The sequence below is a fragment of the Mastigoproctus giganteus genome, chromosome 3 (genome assembly GCF_048544385.1).
Source record: "Mastigoproctus giganteus isolate SK-2022 chromosome 3, ASM4854438v1, whole genome shotgun sequence".
NCBI classification, from domain to species: Eukaryota; Metazoa; Arthropoda; class Arachnida; order Uropygi; family Thelyphonidae; genus Mastigoproctus; species Mastigoproctus giganteus.
In genome coordinates, this window is record NC_143577.1 from 59516978 (window position 1) to 59537698 (window position 20721).

At 35.1% G+C, this 20721-nt stretch overlaps 1 protein-coding gene across 2 annotated transcripts in view; it reads right to left on the bottom strand.

The window, feature by feature from the left end:
* Positions 1 to 11684: 11684 nt before the first annotated feature.
* The window catches only part of LOC150088045 (gamma-aminobutyric acid receptor subunit beta-like), an 863205-nt gene continuing 854168 nt past the window's right edge, over positions 11685 to 20721 (bottom strand). For both annotated transcript variants that reach the window (XM_090369305.1, XM_090369303.1), the window contains one exon: positions 11685 to 15134. In XM_090369305.1, coding sequence (XP_090225431.1) covers positions 14862 to 15134 — 273 coding nt within the window. In that variant the 3' untranslated portion in view covers positions 11685 to 14861. The remainder of the gene's footprint in view (positions 15135 to 20721) is intronic.

Consider the following 20721-nt stretch of genomic DNA (forward strand, 5'->3'; position numbering starts at 1 on the left):
TTCCAAGTGCTGTAGAATCCGTCCATTCCTGGAGACAGGATGGTCATAATGTTTTGGCTCATATATAGACTGCATATACGTACTGTCTCTTACTTAATTTTATAATCGTTTTATTAGAGACACAATATATACAGACAACCGTAGTCTTATTTGCACCTAAGAGTTATTTACTTCGTACATAGAGGAAAGCTGTCCTTGGTTATGATGAACCTTTTTCGTTACTACTTTTAACAAACGAATAATTTTTCACAAAAGCTACTCTTAAAGCGAAGGTCCTCACGATTAATTTCTGTCATGATGTCACTTAATAGTGCTCATGTTAATAAAAGTAATATCTCTTGAACTCATCTTAAAGAACATTACTTTAGACAAAGTTTTCTCCAAATGCTCTAAAGCTCTAAACGTATACAGATTTCATTATACCAATCCAGTTCTGGGCATTCAGTGAAATTCCATTATTACCAATAACGAAACTCCATTGAATAATGAAATAATAAAGTTAATCCTAAAGAAGCGCAATAGTCGGGGTGGTCAAGTTAATTATAAAGTTATTCTCAATGTGTGTTCAAATCCACATAATACCAAGAAAGATTGTAATATTCTTGTTTCTATCTTGTAAGCCTCTTTGTCATTGTGGCTGTCTGGGAATATAAATAGGAAATTTATTTCATTTTTTTGTTTAAAAGAATAATCAATAATAATAACAGCCTGAAAATTACTGTTATATTTTTTTTACAATTGTATTTTTTGTTTACTTATTTACGACCGAATGAAGCACTAAGTTCTTCATTTATAGAGTTATCTGCTCTTAGTTTAATATGTTCACTCTTCTAATTTTCGTTTTTTTTTTTTTTTAATCTGTATTTTCGTTTTGAAAAATATTACACCTCCGTTAAAGGCATCCCGTAGTTAGAGTACAAAACTCTGAAAAACTTAGCTTAGAACATAAAGTAATAATACGAGGGGTTTCCGAAAACGTATACAGATTTCATCATAAAGAAATAATTAATATACCAATCCAGTTCTGGGCATTCAGTGAAATTCCGTTATTACCAATAACGAAACTAAGGAAACACATTTTTTTTCTCGATGATGTTTAATAATACGAAGTTCAAATCACACACCAAGAAATAAGTGAACTGCACTACTTTTCCACAGTCTCCAGTTTTATTGATGCATTTGTCCCAACGATGGATCAGTTTATCAATACCAGGACTGAAGAAGGCCGTAGTAACCAACATCGCACCGCCTGGTGAACTTCCTCATCCGTGGTGAAATGCATTTCTGAAAGGTGTTTTTTCAGAGGGCTGAACAAATGGAAGTCTGAAGGCGCTAAGTCTGGTCTATAGGGGGAGGGGATGTGACAGAGTTTCCCAACGATTACGGCGTAACCAATCACGAGTGGTGTGGGCAGCGTGTGAGGTTGCGTTATCGTGCAACAAAATCACGCCGCTTGTCAGGAGTCCTGGTCGTTTGCGTCGAATGTTGGCTTTCAGTTTTTCCAATGTTGCACAGTAAAGCTGTGCATTGATTGCTCCTCCCTTCGGCAAGAAATCCACCAACAGAACTCCTTGGCGATCCCAAAACACTGTGGCCATGACTTTTCGGACACTGGGAACAATTTTGAATTTTTTGCGCACAGGAAATTGTGGATGTTTCCTGGTCATGGAGTCTTGTTTGCTCTCTCCGGGGTAAAGTGATGAACCCACATTTCGTCTGCTGTGACTATGCGAGCGAGAAAATCCTCTCCTTCGTCGCTGTATCGCAACAGGTTCTCCAGACACATCCCCATGCGTTTTGCTTTGTCCTCCTCTGACAATTGTCGGGGAATCCAGCGGCAGCACACCTTTCGAAAGCCAAGGACATCGTGAACAATTTTGTGAAAAGTTGACTTACTCACGTTCACTATTTGTACAATTTCATGCAGTTTCACTCGCCTGTTTTCAAGAACGATGCCTTTAATGCGCGAAAGTTGTCTTCTGTCTTTCTCGATGAAGGCCTGCCCGCCCCATGTCGATCTTCAATGTCAACACAGCCCGCTTTAAATTCATTGCACCAAAAACACACCTGCTTTTTTGTCATCACCTTGTCGCCATACACAGCAACCAGTTCACGGTGAATGCTAATAAATAATAAAAGCTAATAACTTCATGAACACCTGCTTTGGACCACACTCGCACGGTAGCCGCCATTTTGCAACTGGAATCTACTGTGAGGCAACAGTACCGTTACACTGCCCTGGCGGTCTTTTTGAACGCTATTAACGGGTCTATCTGTCCACCGCGCTTCATCTTATCCCCTTTCACCATTATTAAGAAAAAAAAATGTGTTATCTTACTTTTCGGAAACCCCTCGCCCGATAATTTTTATTTGGCACATTTGTAAATGCATTTATACAACAGTATCATGAAAATTATTTTAACGGTCTGTGCCTGTATTCAGTAGTCAGAGCGTGTACAAGTAGTGGACAAATCATTTGTAACAAGTAACCAACCTTTGAAATTATGTACAATTCCTTAAAATAATCAGAGATTCCTTACACAGTATTACGCAAAATATATACTTTATGACAGTCGCAAGCTTTTTATAGTTAGAGGCATGCCAATTTCTCTTTATAATCACGTTACTCAAAACATTAAATGCCTCAAAAATGCAATGCCATTATTGTAGAAATTTATTTAAGTAATCGTCTTTACAAAAAAGAAGCTAATTAATTATGTGTTTATCCGTTTTTTAATATTTTATTTTTCAGAGTGGCAAAAAGGACCCAATTCCGATTGAGTAAGAATTATTAAGATTTTTTATTCGTACAGATTTTTGCTAAGTAACTGAAAAACAGCTTTGATTGAATTTATACATTAATAGGAGGAATATACTGATATACTGGGTCATCATTCATATGTTGGAGAATTTCGCAGCCGATGTCTAAACCTTTGTCTTTGTGGGTAAAAAGTCTCTTCTTACTCAAAAGCACTTGAAATTCTGTCGAAATAGCTGTGCGTTGTTTTAGTAATCAGCGGGTCGCTTTCTCAAACAATTTCAACCTCTCTAGTCCTGACGATGTACAATATGTCGAGCATTGAAAGGATGACCAATTTCATCCAAATTATGAAACTATGTAATAATTTGGATGAAATGTTTTTCTAGTATGGATAGAGCATGACTTCACTATGTGAGTGCTAGATGAATACAGACGCTTATATTCACATTTTGGAGTGTCCTTTGTCTTCACTTGGGAAGTGATTCCTTATTTTGTTACGTCACCCAATACGTGAATCGATCAGTTAATCCTTGTTATTTCAGGCAAAAAGATAATTTTTTACATTATTTTTAAACTAAAATTCTGGTTTAATTTTCTATCAAATAAGAAGTATAATACAAATTTGATTTGTTCTGTGTTATAGTCTTTAGACTCTTTATAACAAAGTAATGCTTCATTGTTAAAAATGCCCTCTTAACAATCATCATCCAGTAAAACAGGAAAACCTAGCATGAAATACACTCAGTATGCAGACAAATACATTGCAAATGATGTCTCGTAGCCTTAGTTGCTTTGGTCACAAAACCAAACAGTGATAATAACAGTCTTGATCTAAATCTAGTTGAAAATCGTTGATTTCTGATGAAGAAACTGCTGCCAAAAACATCTTAGGATCAAAGGTGGGGGGGACTTAAGTGTCCATAGGTCGATCCAGTAAATTGACAGAGTAATAGAGTGGGGTGGGGTATAGCGGCCCTTCACATCAGCTACACAGTGAATCACTTAGGGTTGAACTAGGACTCGAACTGCTACAGATCACTTCAGCTTTGTCAGTATCTCATGTAGTCAGGGTTAGTCAAGTACTAAGTCAAGATTCGGAAGAAGAGTGAAGAGTACGAAAAGATTCACATACCACTATAGTAATGAAGTTGAAAAGACAAGGTTGCTGACTTGCTAAATTTATAGTATAGGGAAAGTCTCCGACAAGATCCTCTTCCGATATGTTTTGTTTCTGCAAAGCATTTTATTATCAGTTTCTAGGATGTGAAATATTTCCAGGGAGTTTGACGGAAACATCCTCTGAAGAGATGCATGCAGGGATAAACTGGTTATTCCTGTTAAGCCTACCCCTTCCCCCATGACGAGAGAGAGAGAGGACAACAAAACGGAAGATATCCGGGATGTGTATCTGTTTTGTGATGAACTGCTCAATGAGAAGGTATTCCATAATTATCTGCTGCTCTGGTATCGTGTTCATGTTCACTTGGAGAATGGCACAAAAAATAGTGAAACATTTGCCTGTAATACTGTTCATCCAATATTCACTCTCAAGGTGTGGAGGACTTCATGTATGTGTAGGACACGGAGGACCAGATGAGAGCGGTATAAAATGGAAATATAAGGGTTTGATTTATAGGATATCAACACGATGTACAAATGTCATATCGGTAAACGGCGCTTATTTTATTACTATACATATATTTCTTATTTTAGTAATGTGCACGTATTGTTTATTTGAGTAATATTAATTTTCTATTAAAAAGTGCACTACGAATTATTAGTACGTGTGCTGTTGTTTATTTTACTAGAAAGGTTAGTAAGGCCATGAGACGTCTGTGTATTCTGTCTGTAAATTGTGTATGTTGTATGGTAGGTTTGCCTGGAGTTGCAAAGCCCAAGTTTTCGAGAAATAAAGAAACCATACAACCGTCGCTGGAAACCGGTCTACTGGGCCAGTGTGTGGCATGCATATACATTCTAAAAATTGTTTCCTTTTTAAACATTTGTTCGTTACTTCTATGTAGATGAAGAGGCCATCTAAATAGAGTTTATATTAAAATCAGTGGTATTAATTTAGAAATATATATGAAACTGTTTTTGTATACAGTACATATAAACATAATTTATTATTGTTTTGTAAAAACCTTTTGAATAAAAATTTTCAATTTTCTCTAAAGCTCATTCACAATCTGACTGTAAATACGTTTTATTTTACATTTTTAGGAAATTGTTTATTTTAATATAAATATGGTGACCTGGAAATAAATATAAGAATAGGACGTAAACACTCAAATAAAAATGTTATGTTTTTGTTTGCATAACTTTTCTGTTCGCACTGTTTCTATTAAAGAAGTATTATGTCTTATACATTTGGTTTATATAAGATTTCTATAGTTGAAGGTCTGTTAGGGAGGCCAAGACCTCCCTAACAGATCGTAAAAGAAACCATTGGCTAAGAGAGCAAAGAATGGGGACAAGGAATTTTTCATGTATGTGAATACAACGAAGAGGAAAGCTAATCAGATAGTACCCTTGTACACTGGGTGTTGGAAATTGCTAGATAACCCAGCTGAGATTGCGGATGAACTGAATAGGTACTTTGCATCGGTCTTTACTGAAGAAAGACACTTCATGATGAAGAGAGGCTCTGCGAGTAAGGCTGAGCCATATGAGATTAGTGATTCTGTAATTACAGATGATTGTTCATTAGACCAACTTTTGAGCAGAAAGACAAGTAAAGCTTCCCGGAGTTGGCACATATCCGATAGTTTTGAAGGAGACCTCAAGAGAGTGTATAGAACCATTGAGGTTAATAATTATGAGGACATTTTTGGACTGTGCGGAGATTCCTTTGGATTGGTAAAGTGCTAATGTATCGCGAATACATGAAGGTGGTTATAAGAGTGAAGTTGGTAACTACAGACAGGTTAGTCTGACTTCAATGGTAGGAAAAATCTTAGAGGCAATGATTAAAAGTGCAGTCTATAAATATTTAGATAGATATGGCATTTTTTTTCATTTTGAAAGACACAGAGCATGGTTACGTTATGTTATAGGAAAATCATGTTTAACTAGCTTAGTGCCTATTTTGACACAGTTAGTCATGGGCTGGATGTAGAGAACAATTTAGACATAGTTTATTTGTAATTTAGCAAAGCATTTGACGCGGTCCCTCACGAGAAGTTAGTGTTATAAGCTTGAACAGGTTGGGATTACTGTTAGATTCTAAGATGAATTGCTGGGTGGCTGCAGGTTCTTGGACCAATGTTATTTCTCATTTTCATAAATGACATAGACGAAGGGATAGAAGGCATGGTGTCAAAATTTGCAGATGGCGCAGATTATTAGGGTCGTTATTGATTAGTGGCAAGAATGACTTCAGGTCAATCTTCAGGATGATTTGAACAGGCTTCAGGGATGATCAGAAAAGTGGTAGCTAAGTTATAAGGCAAGGTCTCACATTTGGGGAAGAGCAACCCCAAAATAAATTATACACTTGGTGGAGTTGAATAAAAAATAAAAGTAGAAATAGAAAGGATCTGGGAGTTATGATACGGACAGATATGAAATTTTCTGAAAAGTACAAACAGGCAGCCAGGAAAGGCCAGTGTCCTATCGATGATTTATCGAACGTAATCCTGTAGAGATAGGGAGGTCATAAGGCAATTGTAAGGCCACATTTGGAATACTGTGTTCAAGTATGGAAACTTCATCTGAAAAAAAAAATCTCTGAGCTTCTTGAAAGGGTCCAAAGACGAGTAACTCGAATGGTGAGATCGGCAAAAGGACGACCGTATGAAGAATGATTCCGATTATGTGGGTACAGCGCATGGCAACCAGGCACCTCAAAGGTGATGTGATTGAGGTTTATAATGGACTGAGAGGTTAGTAAAATGAATGAAGGTGGAATTTTCACTGTTATAAAGAATTCCAGAACTAGGGGCCATAGATTCAAATTAATTACAGGAGTTAAAGTTTAGATTAGATTGTAGGAAGTTTTCTTTTAGCCAGCCCCAGCCAGTCGTAGAATGCTGGAACAAGTTGCCCTTGTTCCAGCATTCTACGACTGGCTGGGGCTGGCTAAAGGAATAGAATACTTTAACAAGTTGCCCTTGTTCCAGCATTCTATTCCTGCTAGTTGAGGCTGACAGTTTGAACAAATTAAAAGGTCAACTGGATAGTTACCTGTATCAGGAGAGAAGCATATAATTTGTATTTTCTTATCTACTTGTTTTTTTTTTTTATTATTTGTCAGTGCAGAAAAAGCTTGCGGCTTCCTTGCATCTTATGGCTAATACTATTACTATTAGCACAGTGAATAGGTTTATCCCCTTGGTTTGGATTATGCTACCAAGATACAATTAACTGAAACGCAGAATTTCAGCAAAGCCAAAACAACTCTCTTCTTTAGTGAAGCTCACAAATGCTTTAAAAGCAAGGCGTGGAGCACAGTACCACCATCTTTGCATAGGAATTAGTAGAAAGTCTCAACCAACGCATTGAAGCAGTCGCTACGGCCAAAGGTATGCCAATAAACGATTAGATTCTTTGAATAACTACATGTTTTGTTCATAACTGAAATTTCTAATGACTTTTGGTATTCTTCTTATTTGATATGTATAAAGAAAAAAATGTATATATAAAGTAGTTTTATATATATATTTCTAAATTAATACCACTTGTTTTAACCTAAACTATATTTAGATGATATTTTTGCATTGGCATTAATGAAAACAGGAGATTAAAACGGTACCTTGGTACCTTCTTAGTAGACGCTAGAAGTTCATCGAAGCAGCTGTCAGGTTGCTGGCATATGCATTGTATAGGAATAGCAATACGTACTTGTCCTGAAAAGGGAAATTTCGTTTATATAAAGTATTAATATCATAAATTTTAATTTCATTTTTGAAAACTACTGTTTTCAAAAATGAAATTAACTTACCGGCTTATATTTCTAGACAACTTACCGACGAATATTTCTAGAGAGTTAAAAATTTTCATCACTTATGACACTAACATCAATTTCATCCCTTGTAATGAGATGGGAAACATCCAGCCTACCATTAGAAATAGGTAAGTTTAAAATTTTCTTTTGTGCTCGAGAGAAATAATTTTGTATTTTTTTTATAAATTAGAAAGGAGATTTGGCATTTCTGAATATAGCTTGCTTTTTGGAAAGATTTTACCACTCTTTTAAAGTAAATGCTGGATACCCTGATTTAAATATAGTATCCAAATATGTTAATATGCACATATAGTGTCTTTCTGACATTTTAGTAATTAGATACGAAATTATATTTCATGTTATTTCTATAATCTAAAAAATAAGTTATTTTTTAATCCAATCGAAAGCCAACTGTTTGCATCATGTGGGCTCTTTGACACTTTAATTGCGGCTTTCAGAGAAATACGGACTGCAAAAGTGCATGACTCAAAATAATTTTAACAGAAATTTGAGAACCAAAAAAGAAAAATAAATAAATACCCCTTCGCAAGTAGCAGCCAAATATCTAAGGACTTCAAAATCAATCGGCGTTTTTCAAGAAATTCGCTCAATTTCTGACTTTCATTCTTAAAAAACATAATCACAAACTAATAAGAGGAATTACCTCGATATAGTCATACAGGACGCTTCTTTCCTAACACTCTCCTTGAAAAAAAAGCGTGTTGTTACTATCCTGTGATCACGATCAAAGTAAATATTTTTTTTAGAATAGTTTTGTATTCGTTTTAATTATAGACACTGTCTTCCTTCGCTCGTTGATATTTGTTGGTGGTCTGATGTATTTTGTTGTAGGGTTTAGAGCTCTTGAACCACAGATTCCCGGTATGTTTGACCCAAATGTTTTCTCTCCGATTGTAGAGAATTCATTTAGCTTTTTTAATTTCTTTTATTCAAGGGGAGTGTTAGAAAAGAAGCGTTCTGCATGCCTATATCGAGGTAATTCCTCTTATTAGGTTGTAAATTGATTAATAACGTAGAATATATTGAGCCTTGATGCTCTTTCATTTACTAATTAGAGAACTATACAAGCTGCTTTATCTTGCTTTAGGAAAAGAAGAAAATTTCCTGGAAACAATTATAGTGTCTTTATTCATGCGACGTTTTCCTACTTGAAGGGGCACGCATTCTCCCGGAAACATCTCTTACCCTATTTTTTAAACAGAGGTCTTAGTTTAAACAGCTCTCTTATTGAGGATTTACATAAAATGACCATAAAAATTCAACTCACTACTGTGCTTTTTTTAATTACTAATACTTTACGAATCATTTTACGGTGCGTTATTTTTTAACAAGAATTTTAAATCTAATTAAAAATGAAGTTATTAATCATGGTTTTGAAGGACTCGATCTGAAAAGATCGTTTTTTTATTATTGCGGATACGAATTTTATTTAATAAAAGTTACGTATACACTTCGAAAGCTTGCGACTCTCAGACTTCGAAGGTTACCTTGTGCTTCTCGAAGGAACTGGATGCAAAATATAATTTTGATATCGTGTACTTGGATTTCAGGAAAGCTTTTGACACTGTTGCACATGGAAGACTACTGTACAAATTGGAGCAGAATGGTATTAACGGTAAGTTGCTACAATGAATAAAAGGGTGGTTGAGTGGAAGAAGACAGAGAGTGGTAATCAATGGACGCTGCTCTTCATGGACTAATGTTATTAGTGGGGTCCCACAGAGTTCGGTGTTGGGCCCACTGTTCTTTTGTATATTTATCAATGATATTGATAAAAGTATATCAGGCTTAGTGTCGAAGTTTGCAGATGATACAAAGGTTAGCAGGGTTGATAATGACAGTCATGGCAGTGTGCTACTCCAACAGGATCTAGAAAATTTGGGTAGATGGGCGAGGCAGATGCAGTTTAACATTGACAAATGCAAAGTACTACATATGGGTAGAAGTAACCCCAGAGGAACGTACCAACTGTGTGGTACTACACTTAGGGAGGTAGAAAATGAAAAAGACCTAGGAGTAATTGCGTAGTCAGATATGAAGTTTTCTGAGCAATGCAGACAGGCTGCTAGAGCACAAGTCATGGGGTTTTGTCAATGATATACAGGAATTTTGCTAGCAGGGAAAAGGAGGTGATTATCCCTTTATAAGGCAATGGTCAGGCTACACCTTGAGTACTGCGTACAGGTCTGGAGGCTTTATTTTAGGAAGGATGTAGGTTTGCTTTATCGTGTACAGAGAAGGGCAACAAGATTGGAGAGGGGAATGAAGGGATCCTCTTAACAAGAGAGGCTTAAGTTCTGCAAATTGCAGCGGTTGGAGACTAGGCACCTGCAAGGTGATCTGATTGAGGTGTATAAGGCCTTGAATTGGTTGAGCACGCTAAATTCTGATGGGATTCTTCCACTTGTTCAGATTAGAACCTAAGGGGGCATACTACATTCAAATTGAGGAAAGACAGCTGTAAAATAGATGTGCGAAATTTGCCTTTAGCCAGCGGGTGGTTAATTGCTGGAACAAACTTCCATCTGTCGTTGTGGAAGTTGATAGCTTAAATAAATTCAAGGAGGAACTGGACAAACGTTTAGAGGGTATTGTTGTATGAATTTTTTATTTTATTTTTTGGCTGATGCTACATAAGCTTATGCGCTTGTTTTCTTGCATCACATGCCTCTATTACTATTACTATATTCTCTCAAGCCTTTAAAGAATATCTTTTGTGGCTCTCAGGATTACTAAGCATGGAAACTCCTGGGTTAGGATATGATTTATTATTTAACTTACTGAAAAAAAAATTAAAGGACTTGCTGGTGTAAAAAAGAATAACTAAATTTTATTGTGTTTGAGCTACAAAACGTTTTTTTAATAAACGTAAAGATCGGTATGGTTTCGATTTTCGCGGAATTAAAAAAATATATTCTGGAAGGGATTAAATTAGCACTGTCCTTCAAATTACAAATTGATATGTTTTGCTATTTATATATAAACATATCTCTAAATGCGAACAGTTATTGAAGAAAGTAAATCCGCTTTTGCAATGCAAAGTATACGCAAAAATGCGAAAATAGCGTGCATTGAACAAGTGAGTAATGTAAGAAGAAATTTCCAAATTTTAGAAGAGAGTAATGGGATAGTTCGCATCTCTGGCTGGTTCGAATAGAAAGTTATATTTTAGAATAATTTGCTACTTTTAATGCATGATTCTTGTATAACATAAAGGTTCATTACTTATCAATTGTCTTGAACTCTGGGGCTTACTGTCTTCTCCGTTTTGTAAACCATTAATCCCTCAATGCTTTCCGAAACGAATGCTCGACATCCCAGGAACTCAAATTTTGGAGTTTTAGTAAATTCTTTGCTACATATGTATTATATTAAGCATATATTATATTACAAAAAGCATCATCAGAATCGTTTTATTCATTTATATGCAGTGGTACATATCTGACAATGATGCTCAACAGTGAACAAAATCACAGTATATTCGTTATAGTAAAAGAAAATTCAAACAGTTTTTAACATTTTATTCACAAGAATATTGTCCAAGATTTTGTATAGTTTCAGTGAACATAAAATCTAAAATTAAATCATATCATTATTACAAGTGTACTATAGAAGAGTAAACAGATTGCTTTCGAAAAGTAACATAAAAGGTCTGCAAAATACACTTGTAGCAATGCATTTTGATATTACATTTGCACAGTCTTATGAAGATTATATACTTCATTTAGTGCAGAATGGTTACTTTCGTCAGCATTCTTAAAGTAGAATCTGAGAGCACAAAAGACAACACATAAATCCTTGATGAATACTTAAGTGTGTATGTGTATATACAAACTCATTTATCAACAATTTCCAATGAACATTGCAGTGCTATCTTAAAACTTAATTTTAAAGTAGCACCGTGAATTCCTTGAATGATCACTTCATAAATTGTGTTTAGTTTAGATTCATGATAGATTTGGGAAAAAAAGTATTTTATTGATACAAGAGATAAATAAAAAATACAGTTTATAGATCTATAAAATTATTACATAATAAAATGACAGTTTTCCATTATTTTAGAGCTACATAATACAGTTTCAAGCTGAGTAATTATATCAAAATGGAATATAAAGTTAGAGGCATAAAAGCCATTAGCTGTGCTCCAATTTCGTGAAATATAAAAGATGACCTATATAACACACACCACACACACATCAAAACCAAAAAAAGAGGCCTTTTAGCTTAGCTTACTTCTCTTATATTGCATGGAAACTACTAATCCATCACACCTATGTGTTTTACAAGGCGGCATAAATGTGATGGTATTGGTGGTACCATTGGAAGCAAGTATTCTTTTTGTGAAGTTTGCGCACAGCCCGTCCCATTTAAAAGTAACAGGTTTTCATGTGTGTGTACTGTTTAGTGAAAACTTTATTATATTTGGCGCAGTAGGAGTAATATGCTTAAAAGCTTTTATGTCCAGCTTTATATCAAGGTAACAAATAATATGCAAAATTTAATTAACATATTATAACATTATATAAATAGAGATATGGTTGCCTGCACGTAATGAGATTACTGACGAATGGAATTGTTACATATATATTAAATCGTGGATATTTGTGTATTGAAATAACAATAGGGAAAAGTATCTCTGAATTATGAAATTAATTCATGTTTTTCATAAATGAACTTATGTTAGAGATTAAATTATGTGAAATAAGGGAACCTTTACAGTTCTACCAGATAAGAATCGAATAAATCAAACTTATTGGTACATTGTTAATATTAAAGATCACGTGCTCTCGGAGAGAGTCAGTTCAGTTAATGCTATGGAAGTGGGTTTTATAATGACTTCTTACAGATTTGTGCAGTCTTGTGTGAAAATGGAGGATCTGAGTATGTGAGTATTTGAGCATGGAATTCATGAAATACAATAAAATATGCTGTTTTAAGCATTTCTTTGATATACACTTCCCTGTGTCAACAAGGCTGTTCTGAATCTGTGATACTGGCTTGTTCTTTCAAATTTCTTTCACTTATGTACAAAACCGAATTCCTCCCCTAATTAACGAATCCTATGCTACTAACTATAACATTGCTTTAAAGCATTGAGCAAAAAGTGGATCTGACTAGTCATCAAGGACAAGAGTCACCCAGATTATTTCCATCATTCTGTGTATTGCTGCTAATCTCATGATTAAATACATACTCTGGGTTAATTAAAGCAAACGTCATGTCTCATTCAAAATGATCAAAGAATTTTAGTAAGCAATAATAAAGTATAAAGTGGTAACATACTTGCTCACATTGAAAAATGAAACATACTAACGCACATGTACATATACAGTGTAAGGTATGGAATGTGTAAATTACCAAATGAGTAAAATAGAGTTAAAATGAAAAGGTGAGTCAGCCTGACTAAATTCCCACTGCACTTGCTTAGCGCATATAATTTGGACTTCACGCTAAAACCTAAAAGTTGCGAAGGGAAATAAAACTGACTACTAGTTTAACAGAAGTAATACAACAGGCTACTTAAATGCTAATAAATAAAACATTGTTTCCTCCTCTATCAAAATAGAAACACTGTACTCTATATTATCCCTTTATCAGACGGATTGGTAGAATTTCACTAACTACATTCTTTAAAAACTTCAGCAACGGGATATATTTTAGCTTTAATTATGATTTAAAAATTTAACAGCATATCACCTAGAGCTACAGTCACTAAATTCCTTATTTCAAAGATAATTAACGGCTTTTACATGACTTGATGTAAACACTGAAGCAACAATCACATGCAATCTAATAAGAGCGAACAATAGTTCTTGGGTATAGTGAGAAACCACTTGTAAAGTGTGCACAAATAGAATGTTAACTGATTTCTTCATAATGGATTGCTTTTTCTTATATGCTATGTGTATAATTAACAGCGGAATTTCCTAAACCAAATAAAGAGACTACCTATAAACACACTACAGGATTGCTGAGGAATAAGACAGGAAATATAGAGAGGGCACAGCTTGCGATGATAACATTCCAAATGAACACATAATCTTTAGTTCTTTATTAATTCTATTTCTAAAGCAACTCGCCTCTGATTTTTGGAATTTTAGATCACAGAAATTGGGTCTATTTTTTTTTGCCGGCAGACCCCTTTATAGATTCGGCGGAAACACTAACCCGAAATGAAAAGCTAAATAGGAGGTGTCTTTGTGTAATCTACAGTTTTGTGATTTGGCAAATTTTATTGTGTGATGGCTCTATACATGCACTTTGGTAACTACGATGAATATTGCTCTGTTATTATCAGTACAGTATATTAGTGTCAAAAGAGTGTTGTTGAATAATAATCACTTTTAATGAAGTACGAAGTTAAGTTGTGTATCAATGTGTTTGTTTTAAATGTGTTCGGCCATGACAACATATACATATCAACAGCCTATTTACAGTCCGGTCCACACTATGTGCACTTGTTCTCTTCTCTTCTCTCTTTAAATAAGATGGTCATGAGAAACATCATACTATTAGGATTTGCTCCTCGTGAAGTAAGACCCCAATATCAGCGTATAAAGTCTATCTGGCTTGAAATCTAATTTCCATTGTGATAGTCAAAATTTGCGATTTACAAGAAACACTTCAGTATTGTGCCAGCGTGAGAGAAGAGCTAACCAGAGACGTAAGCCATTCATGGTGTACCGGATTAGATATTACCCGCCATGATATCCGATCGTCATTTGTTAAGGAGTAAATATTAGGAGGAGAGAAGATATCTAGAAATCTCTAGGTGTGAAACACATAGCTGTTAAAACTACCCTTGGCATACCGTCAAGTTACATCTCTGCACATGATGTGGTTGCCTACACAATGATGAACACACCTCGACTCTAAATGATCTTTACTATTGAATGGCAAGGGTGAAGATTAACTACTGGATTTCATGCGTTTCTTCTCTAAACTTGGCTATGCGAGGTAATGAGGTTGTGCATGTCATAATAATATGAAAATGGTGGAATCCCCAACTCCTCTTAAAAGAGAAGATGGCTGTGGGTAGTCTAGGAAGTCAGCAAAAAAGTACAAGTGTGTTGCTAGCCCGTGCAAGTAGCATAAGCCACAGTCTGATTCAAGAGTTTTGTTTTCAATGATCAGTCAAGCTCCTATGGACACAAAGTCTTCGCTGAGGACGTCGCTGATGTGTAAATAGATGATCCAATACATCAGGTTAAAACAGACGAAGAAAACGGGGAACACCACTCGAGAATATTTGTCAATGTCGCTCGGGCTGACACCGAACAGATTATTAGGATTTTTGCCGAAGGCAGCTTCTAGCTCCGGAGGAGGAGGAGGAGGTGCGCTGACGGTGTTTTCGAGAGATGATGTTTTACTGATACCTCGAGAATCGACCATCTTCAGTCGAACCTCCTGCAAAATAACAGAAGAACATCGTATAAGTATTTTTTTCAGTATCCTCCATTACTAATTTGCTGCATCTGTAAAATGAAATTTAGATCCTAAAGTAAAATAACAGTCGTGAAAAGTTTCTCTTCATCTTTTCTACTGAAATACTTTAACCACCAGTTGATTTATGTCGTATTCTGAATATGAGATACTGCAGTTTAAATTAATCCATATACCCTAAGTTCTTCAGTAGAGGCACAACCACTTGAAATATTGTTAAATGATCGTCTTGCATGTCAAGCATATGTCACAATTCTCGATTTACTTTAGTTGTTTTTCAGTCATTATCACACTTGACAAATGTTCTTAAATCCTTTTTAGCAGTATTTGTCTTCAGCCAACATATGCAAAGCTTGCTCGCCGAAATGAACTGGATTGGGACTGTTTACATTTCCATAGCGGAAATCTTATATACTTCCGACAATAAATTAACTTAATGGTTTGAAACTGCATTCATTAAATATTCAGACATGTTAAACATTTTGCTATATTTGGATACAGTGAACTGTAGGATCAGGAGGAAATATTGAATAATATAAGAAGTTTTTAGCTATAATATAATGATAATACTAATCAGAAACAACGTTCGTTTAAGAATAACAACTTATTTTGAAATAACCTTAAAATAATACTTTGTAGTTATAAGCCGTGTGCGGATATATAGCAAAAGTCATTTTTTATTATTTTTTTATTTTAATTTTATTTCGAAACGATTAAAGTTAAAGTGGCCTATTTTAGTTCGCTGCAACACAATTTTAGGATGCTGTTAACTATAAGTGTTTTGGAATAAGATCCTTTCTTAGCTAGTAAAAGTCAAATTTTAATTTTTTTTATAAGATACTGTATGGTATTTCTTTCTGTAACCGTATAATGGCTTTATTACTCGTCACCCGATTCGAAAAAGAAAATCTTTATCTGATTACAAAATGGTGGAATCCAGAATATAAACTAAATTATGATATGATGGTTCTGAAGACCTTTCTGAACTTCAAATGTTTTACTCATATAGTGTTTTAGTTTTTTTACTCATATAGTTTTTTAGTTTTTTTACTCACATAGTTTTTTTAGTTTTTTTTACTCATATAGTTTTTTTAGTTTTTTTACTCATATAGTTTTTTAGTTTTTTTACTCATATAGTTTTACTCATATAGTTGCTCATATGTTTTTTACTCATATAGTTTTACTCATATAGTTATTCATATAGTATTGATACTCCTGGATATTTTTTATATAACGGAGACTGACTTATTTTATGCATTGAATGAGAGAAATCATATTTTACTATTTTATGGACACTCATTTGTTCGGTTTATAATTATCTAAATTATTTAATTTCCTAAAAATAATTTATAAAACTAACGTCATTTTAATTTGAATCGATTTTTAGTATTTTGCTCGATATTCTCTAGTTTCTTGTAACATATCGAAAAGATCTTATTTACTGAAATAAGTAACTCTCTTTCACGTACTGTCTATGCCACCTCCGTAACCATATAGTGGCTTTATCACTCGTCACCCGATTGGAAAAGGAACGTCTTCATATAATTCTGAGTGCTGAACATAAGAAATTGAAGTGATATTTTCTCTTAGGTTAATCGGTCTAGGGCGGAGGTTTACAATTTTTCCGAGGTTTTTCTTGATTTTTTCCATGCTGCAAACACAAACCAGGTCATGATCTCATGAAGGAACTGGTGTAGCTGAGTAGACAGTAAAAGTACACAAGCAGCGTATTTTTGGAGTCCATGTGATACAGTAGTTTCTTAATCTCTCTTTTGTAAACTCCCTTAATACTCTGCGGCCGTCTCAGAATATAAACTAAATTATGATGTGATGGTTCTGAAGACCGAATGATCGTATAGCCGTAGTAAACATTCGACAATGGCTATGGTGATCTCTGTTATTGGAGACGGGTCCTGCATGACAGATTAATCAGCACCATACATCGCCTACTATCACTCGCTTCCAGAGATGAGGGTTCGATTGCCGTTGACGACTTGAGGAATTTCTGAAATCCTGTTTAATCAACGCTGTAGTTAACCGATCTCAGGCAGAAGGAATAGGATTTTTCTCCTTGAGTTAATCCGAGGTTGTTCAGCCCTCACACCATGCAACTTAGCCCGTGAACACAGAAAAAACACACGGTGTTTGCATTTCTACAACGCTTAATTAGGAGAACGAATGTCGGTTACGGTATTTTGCTGAAACTCGCCATATTATTATTATTGGGAACGACACTTGGGTTGGATACCATATTCCCAAATAGTATTTCATGTTCGTCTTTGGACGTAATGTAATTCCTAAATTGTATTTGGACAAATATACTTTAGGAATTATGTTATATTTTTCCAAAAGATAATTTCATAAATTACTTTTTCTCTAAAGGTAAATCTTGCTTCCCTAAAAGTGGCCACAATTAAACTACAAATAATTAAACGTTCTATAATTGCATATAATTTATGCTGTAACAAAACGTAAAAAAAAAAAATTAATACTAAAATTACAATTATAGAATAAAATACAAGATAAACCAGACAACAGTAGTCGCACTGATAGTTTTTCATTTGTGCAGCTTTATTGCATTGAAGGCATTATTCTATGGTAGTTTAGCAGTCGTAACTATATCGGTATTGGCAGAGTGTCCCAGGCAATGGTTAGATGTTTTTACTCCCCGAAACTTTGGTTTCTCTCTCCAGTAAAGATCTAACTGACCGAAGAGTATACTCAATTACAGACACAATAACTGATGCCTCATAGCCTTATATGCTTTGGCGCTTAACATATAAACATAGCCTAACCGGCAGAAAAATCAAGCCCTCTGATTTCCTTAAACACGCCTTGATGATATTCTCAATCTGAAAATCATCGGCTGGTTAAACACATAATTTTATTTCATGGTTTCATGAAAAAAAGTTGTAATTTGACAGATTTTTCATAATAAAAATTTATTAAGAATGTGCTCTCCAAACAGTATATAATTTCTAAATATGTCAGGTATGAGTTAATCAACACTGTAGTTAACTGATCCAAAGCTGCTACTAAGGCTAAGGGGCGTCTATATATTGTGACTGTATTTGCGTGTTTTCTTTTGGAGAGGAGGCAAATATTAATGAACGTTTCTATTTTTTGAAACAAATTGGAGTGTATAAACTTTTATGAATAGGTTTCTGAACTGAAAGTAAATTGAGCTGGCTTCATTCTTAATTATTTTCTGATATTCCTACGAATAGGCGCACTATAGCCATAGCAATCATACCACACACACACACACACACACACACACACACACACACACACACACACACACACACACACGGGTGTTTTCTTGGGCCAATGGGCCAATTTGCTGTTCTTTGGAAAAAAATAAGAAATAAAAATCTCAGTGAACAAACTCCAAGTTTTTGGGAAAACATACCATCCAACCCTCGCCTGATACCGACTAATTCAGCCGCATTGAGAAAAAAGAGGAAAAAACCTTAAAAATTCCTCGCATTATTCTTGACGAGATTCGAACGCATTTTTCCTCATCCGGTATGGAAGAACGGTAATTATAACTACTGTGTTACCCGCGAGGGGCCCAATTTCTGCCAAAAATTATAACTCCTAAATGATAACAAAACGGAATTCTGTATCTGGATCTACATGGCTAAATGAGTTTTTCACTCCACCCATTCGTTTGAGGCGGGTGACAGTTATGATTCAAATTTTGGTATGTGAGGAACTTATTCGGACGCTATCATGCAGAGATTCGTTAGCCGGCATTGCAAGTAGGTGCGCAGCTTTTGGAATTGGGAGATATAATAGACTGAAGCATATAGTTACCTAGGCAATAATCTAATCAGCCAAACCGAAATCATCTTAAGTACAGTAGAACCTCACAAATCTGGAATGCTCGGGACCAGTTGATGCTGGGTTTTTGAAAATTCCGTTTTTTTTTTTTAAGGTTCATCACATAGGCTAAATATTCAGAGATAATTTAGTACTGTTATTAGATAATACAGTATTTCTGCCCCTATAGTTTCCACAGAACAATAGTCGCCAGAATTAAGTCGATGTTAACCGTACTGCTGGTTTGGTCTAATAGTTAACGTACTTGCCTAATTTGTCATATGCAAATAATAGAAAATAATGCATTCAAAAGTGCCGGATTTTTGAGGTTCTGCCGTAACATCTCTTACAAAACTGTGGTGTATATCGAATGCTATGTAAATTTTTGCAATCTAGAGTTTATAGGCCGAAAATGCATACTGAGATTTATTTTATAATCTTAATTTTTCAATATTTAAACAAATCAATGAAAGAATTTGCTGTTTAAACTCTGGGATGACCACTTAGAATCAAAGGAGTTTATAGGATAGAATACATGAACAACACCGCATTTAGTAGACACCGGAATTTGATCCACGTTTAACTCAAAACGTATTATGCACTCTGGCCGTTAACCATTTCGCTAGAGAAGACTACTTTTGTTTTATTTATATGATAAATAAATAAATTTGTAGCTTTCTTGCAACACTGCTGTATAATAATAATGAAGATGCATAATAACCCTATATATAAATATGCCTAATATTTATTAGGCATATTACGAATTAAGGCAATTACGAATAAATGCATATATACCTGATGGCGAAGTAGCAGGACAGGGGATTGTAGTAAAAATCGGAAAACAAGTAAAATAGTATTGCAAATGAAAGATACTCATAACGTACTCTACACACAAGCTATGCCTTGTGACACGGGGCGTTACCGTATTGGAAATTGTAGGGGCTGTTTCTATAAAATTGTACCACACTGTAGGGTACACATCATTATCAAGTACGTTGGGGAGGTAGTGAGATTACTAGGTATTCATACTTCCATGCACTTTGACTTGGGAACCAAGGCCATACACCCACCCCATAACACTGTCACCTGCAAATTTTACAGTTATCCCAACAAATCTGGCAAGGCAAATACTCGTCTCAGCAGGACCAAATGACGGCAAGAACATGCACCGTAACTGATCACTCCACAATATTGTTTTTCGCTGGTCCATAATCGAGCTTTCGTGTTCCTAGCCCCATGTCATCTGGCGTGTGCATTAGATTTTCACCGTATAAATTCATGGAATATAACTTGAGTTATGGAAGAGTCATTAGAATTATTTGTGACTTCCGCATCACTAACGCAAGCATCGCTAAGAGTTGGTGATGATGACGTTACCAGTTTTTGCACTGCCCGTCAGCAGCCTCTTGGTAAAGATTGGCTTGTCTCGTAGTTTCTTTACCTTCATCATCCATTTTTGCAGTACATTGTTAACAGTTGTCTTCGATATAGTACGCACTGACATTTGTGCAATATTACATCAATTATCACATCCACCCTAACTCTTTTTCACGACTTATCCTGCTGCAGACAGCTATGAAATACCAAGTGACGTGCGTTTCATCTTTAGAGCATAAAGCTTTGCATATTCACATGCATTTCTCTGATTGAGATCTGCTCCTCCATTCAGAAGAGTGTTTCATTACTTTTAGTTGGGTAGAGGATTCATGGATTTCGTCGCCGTACC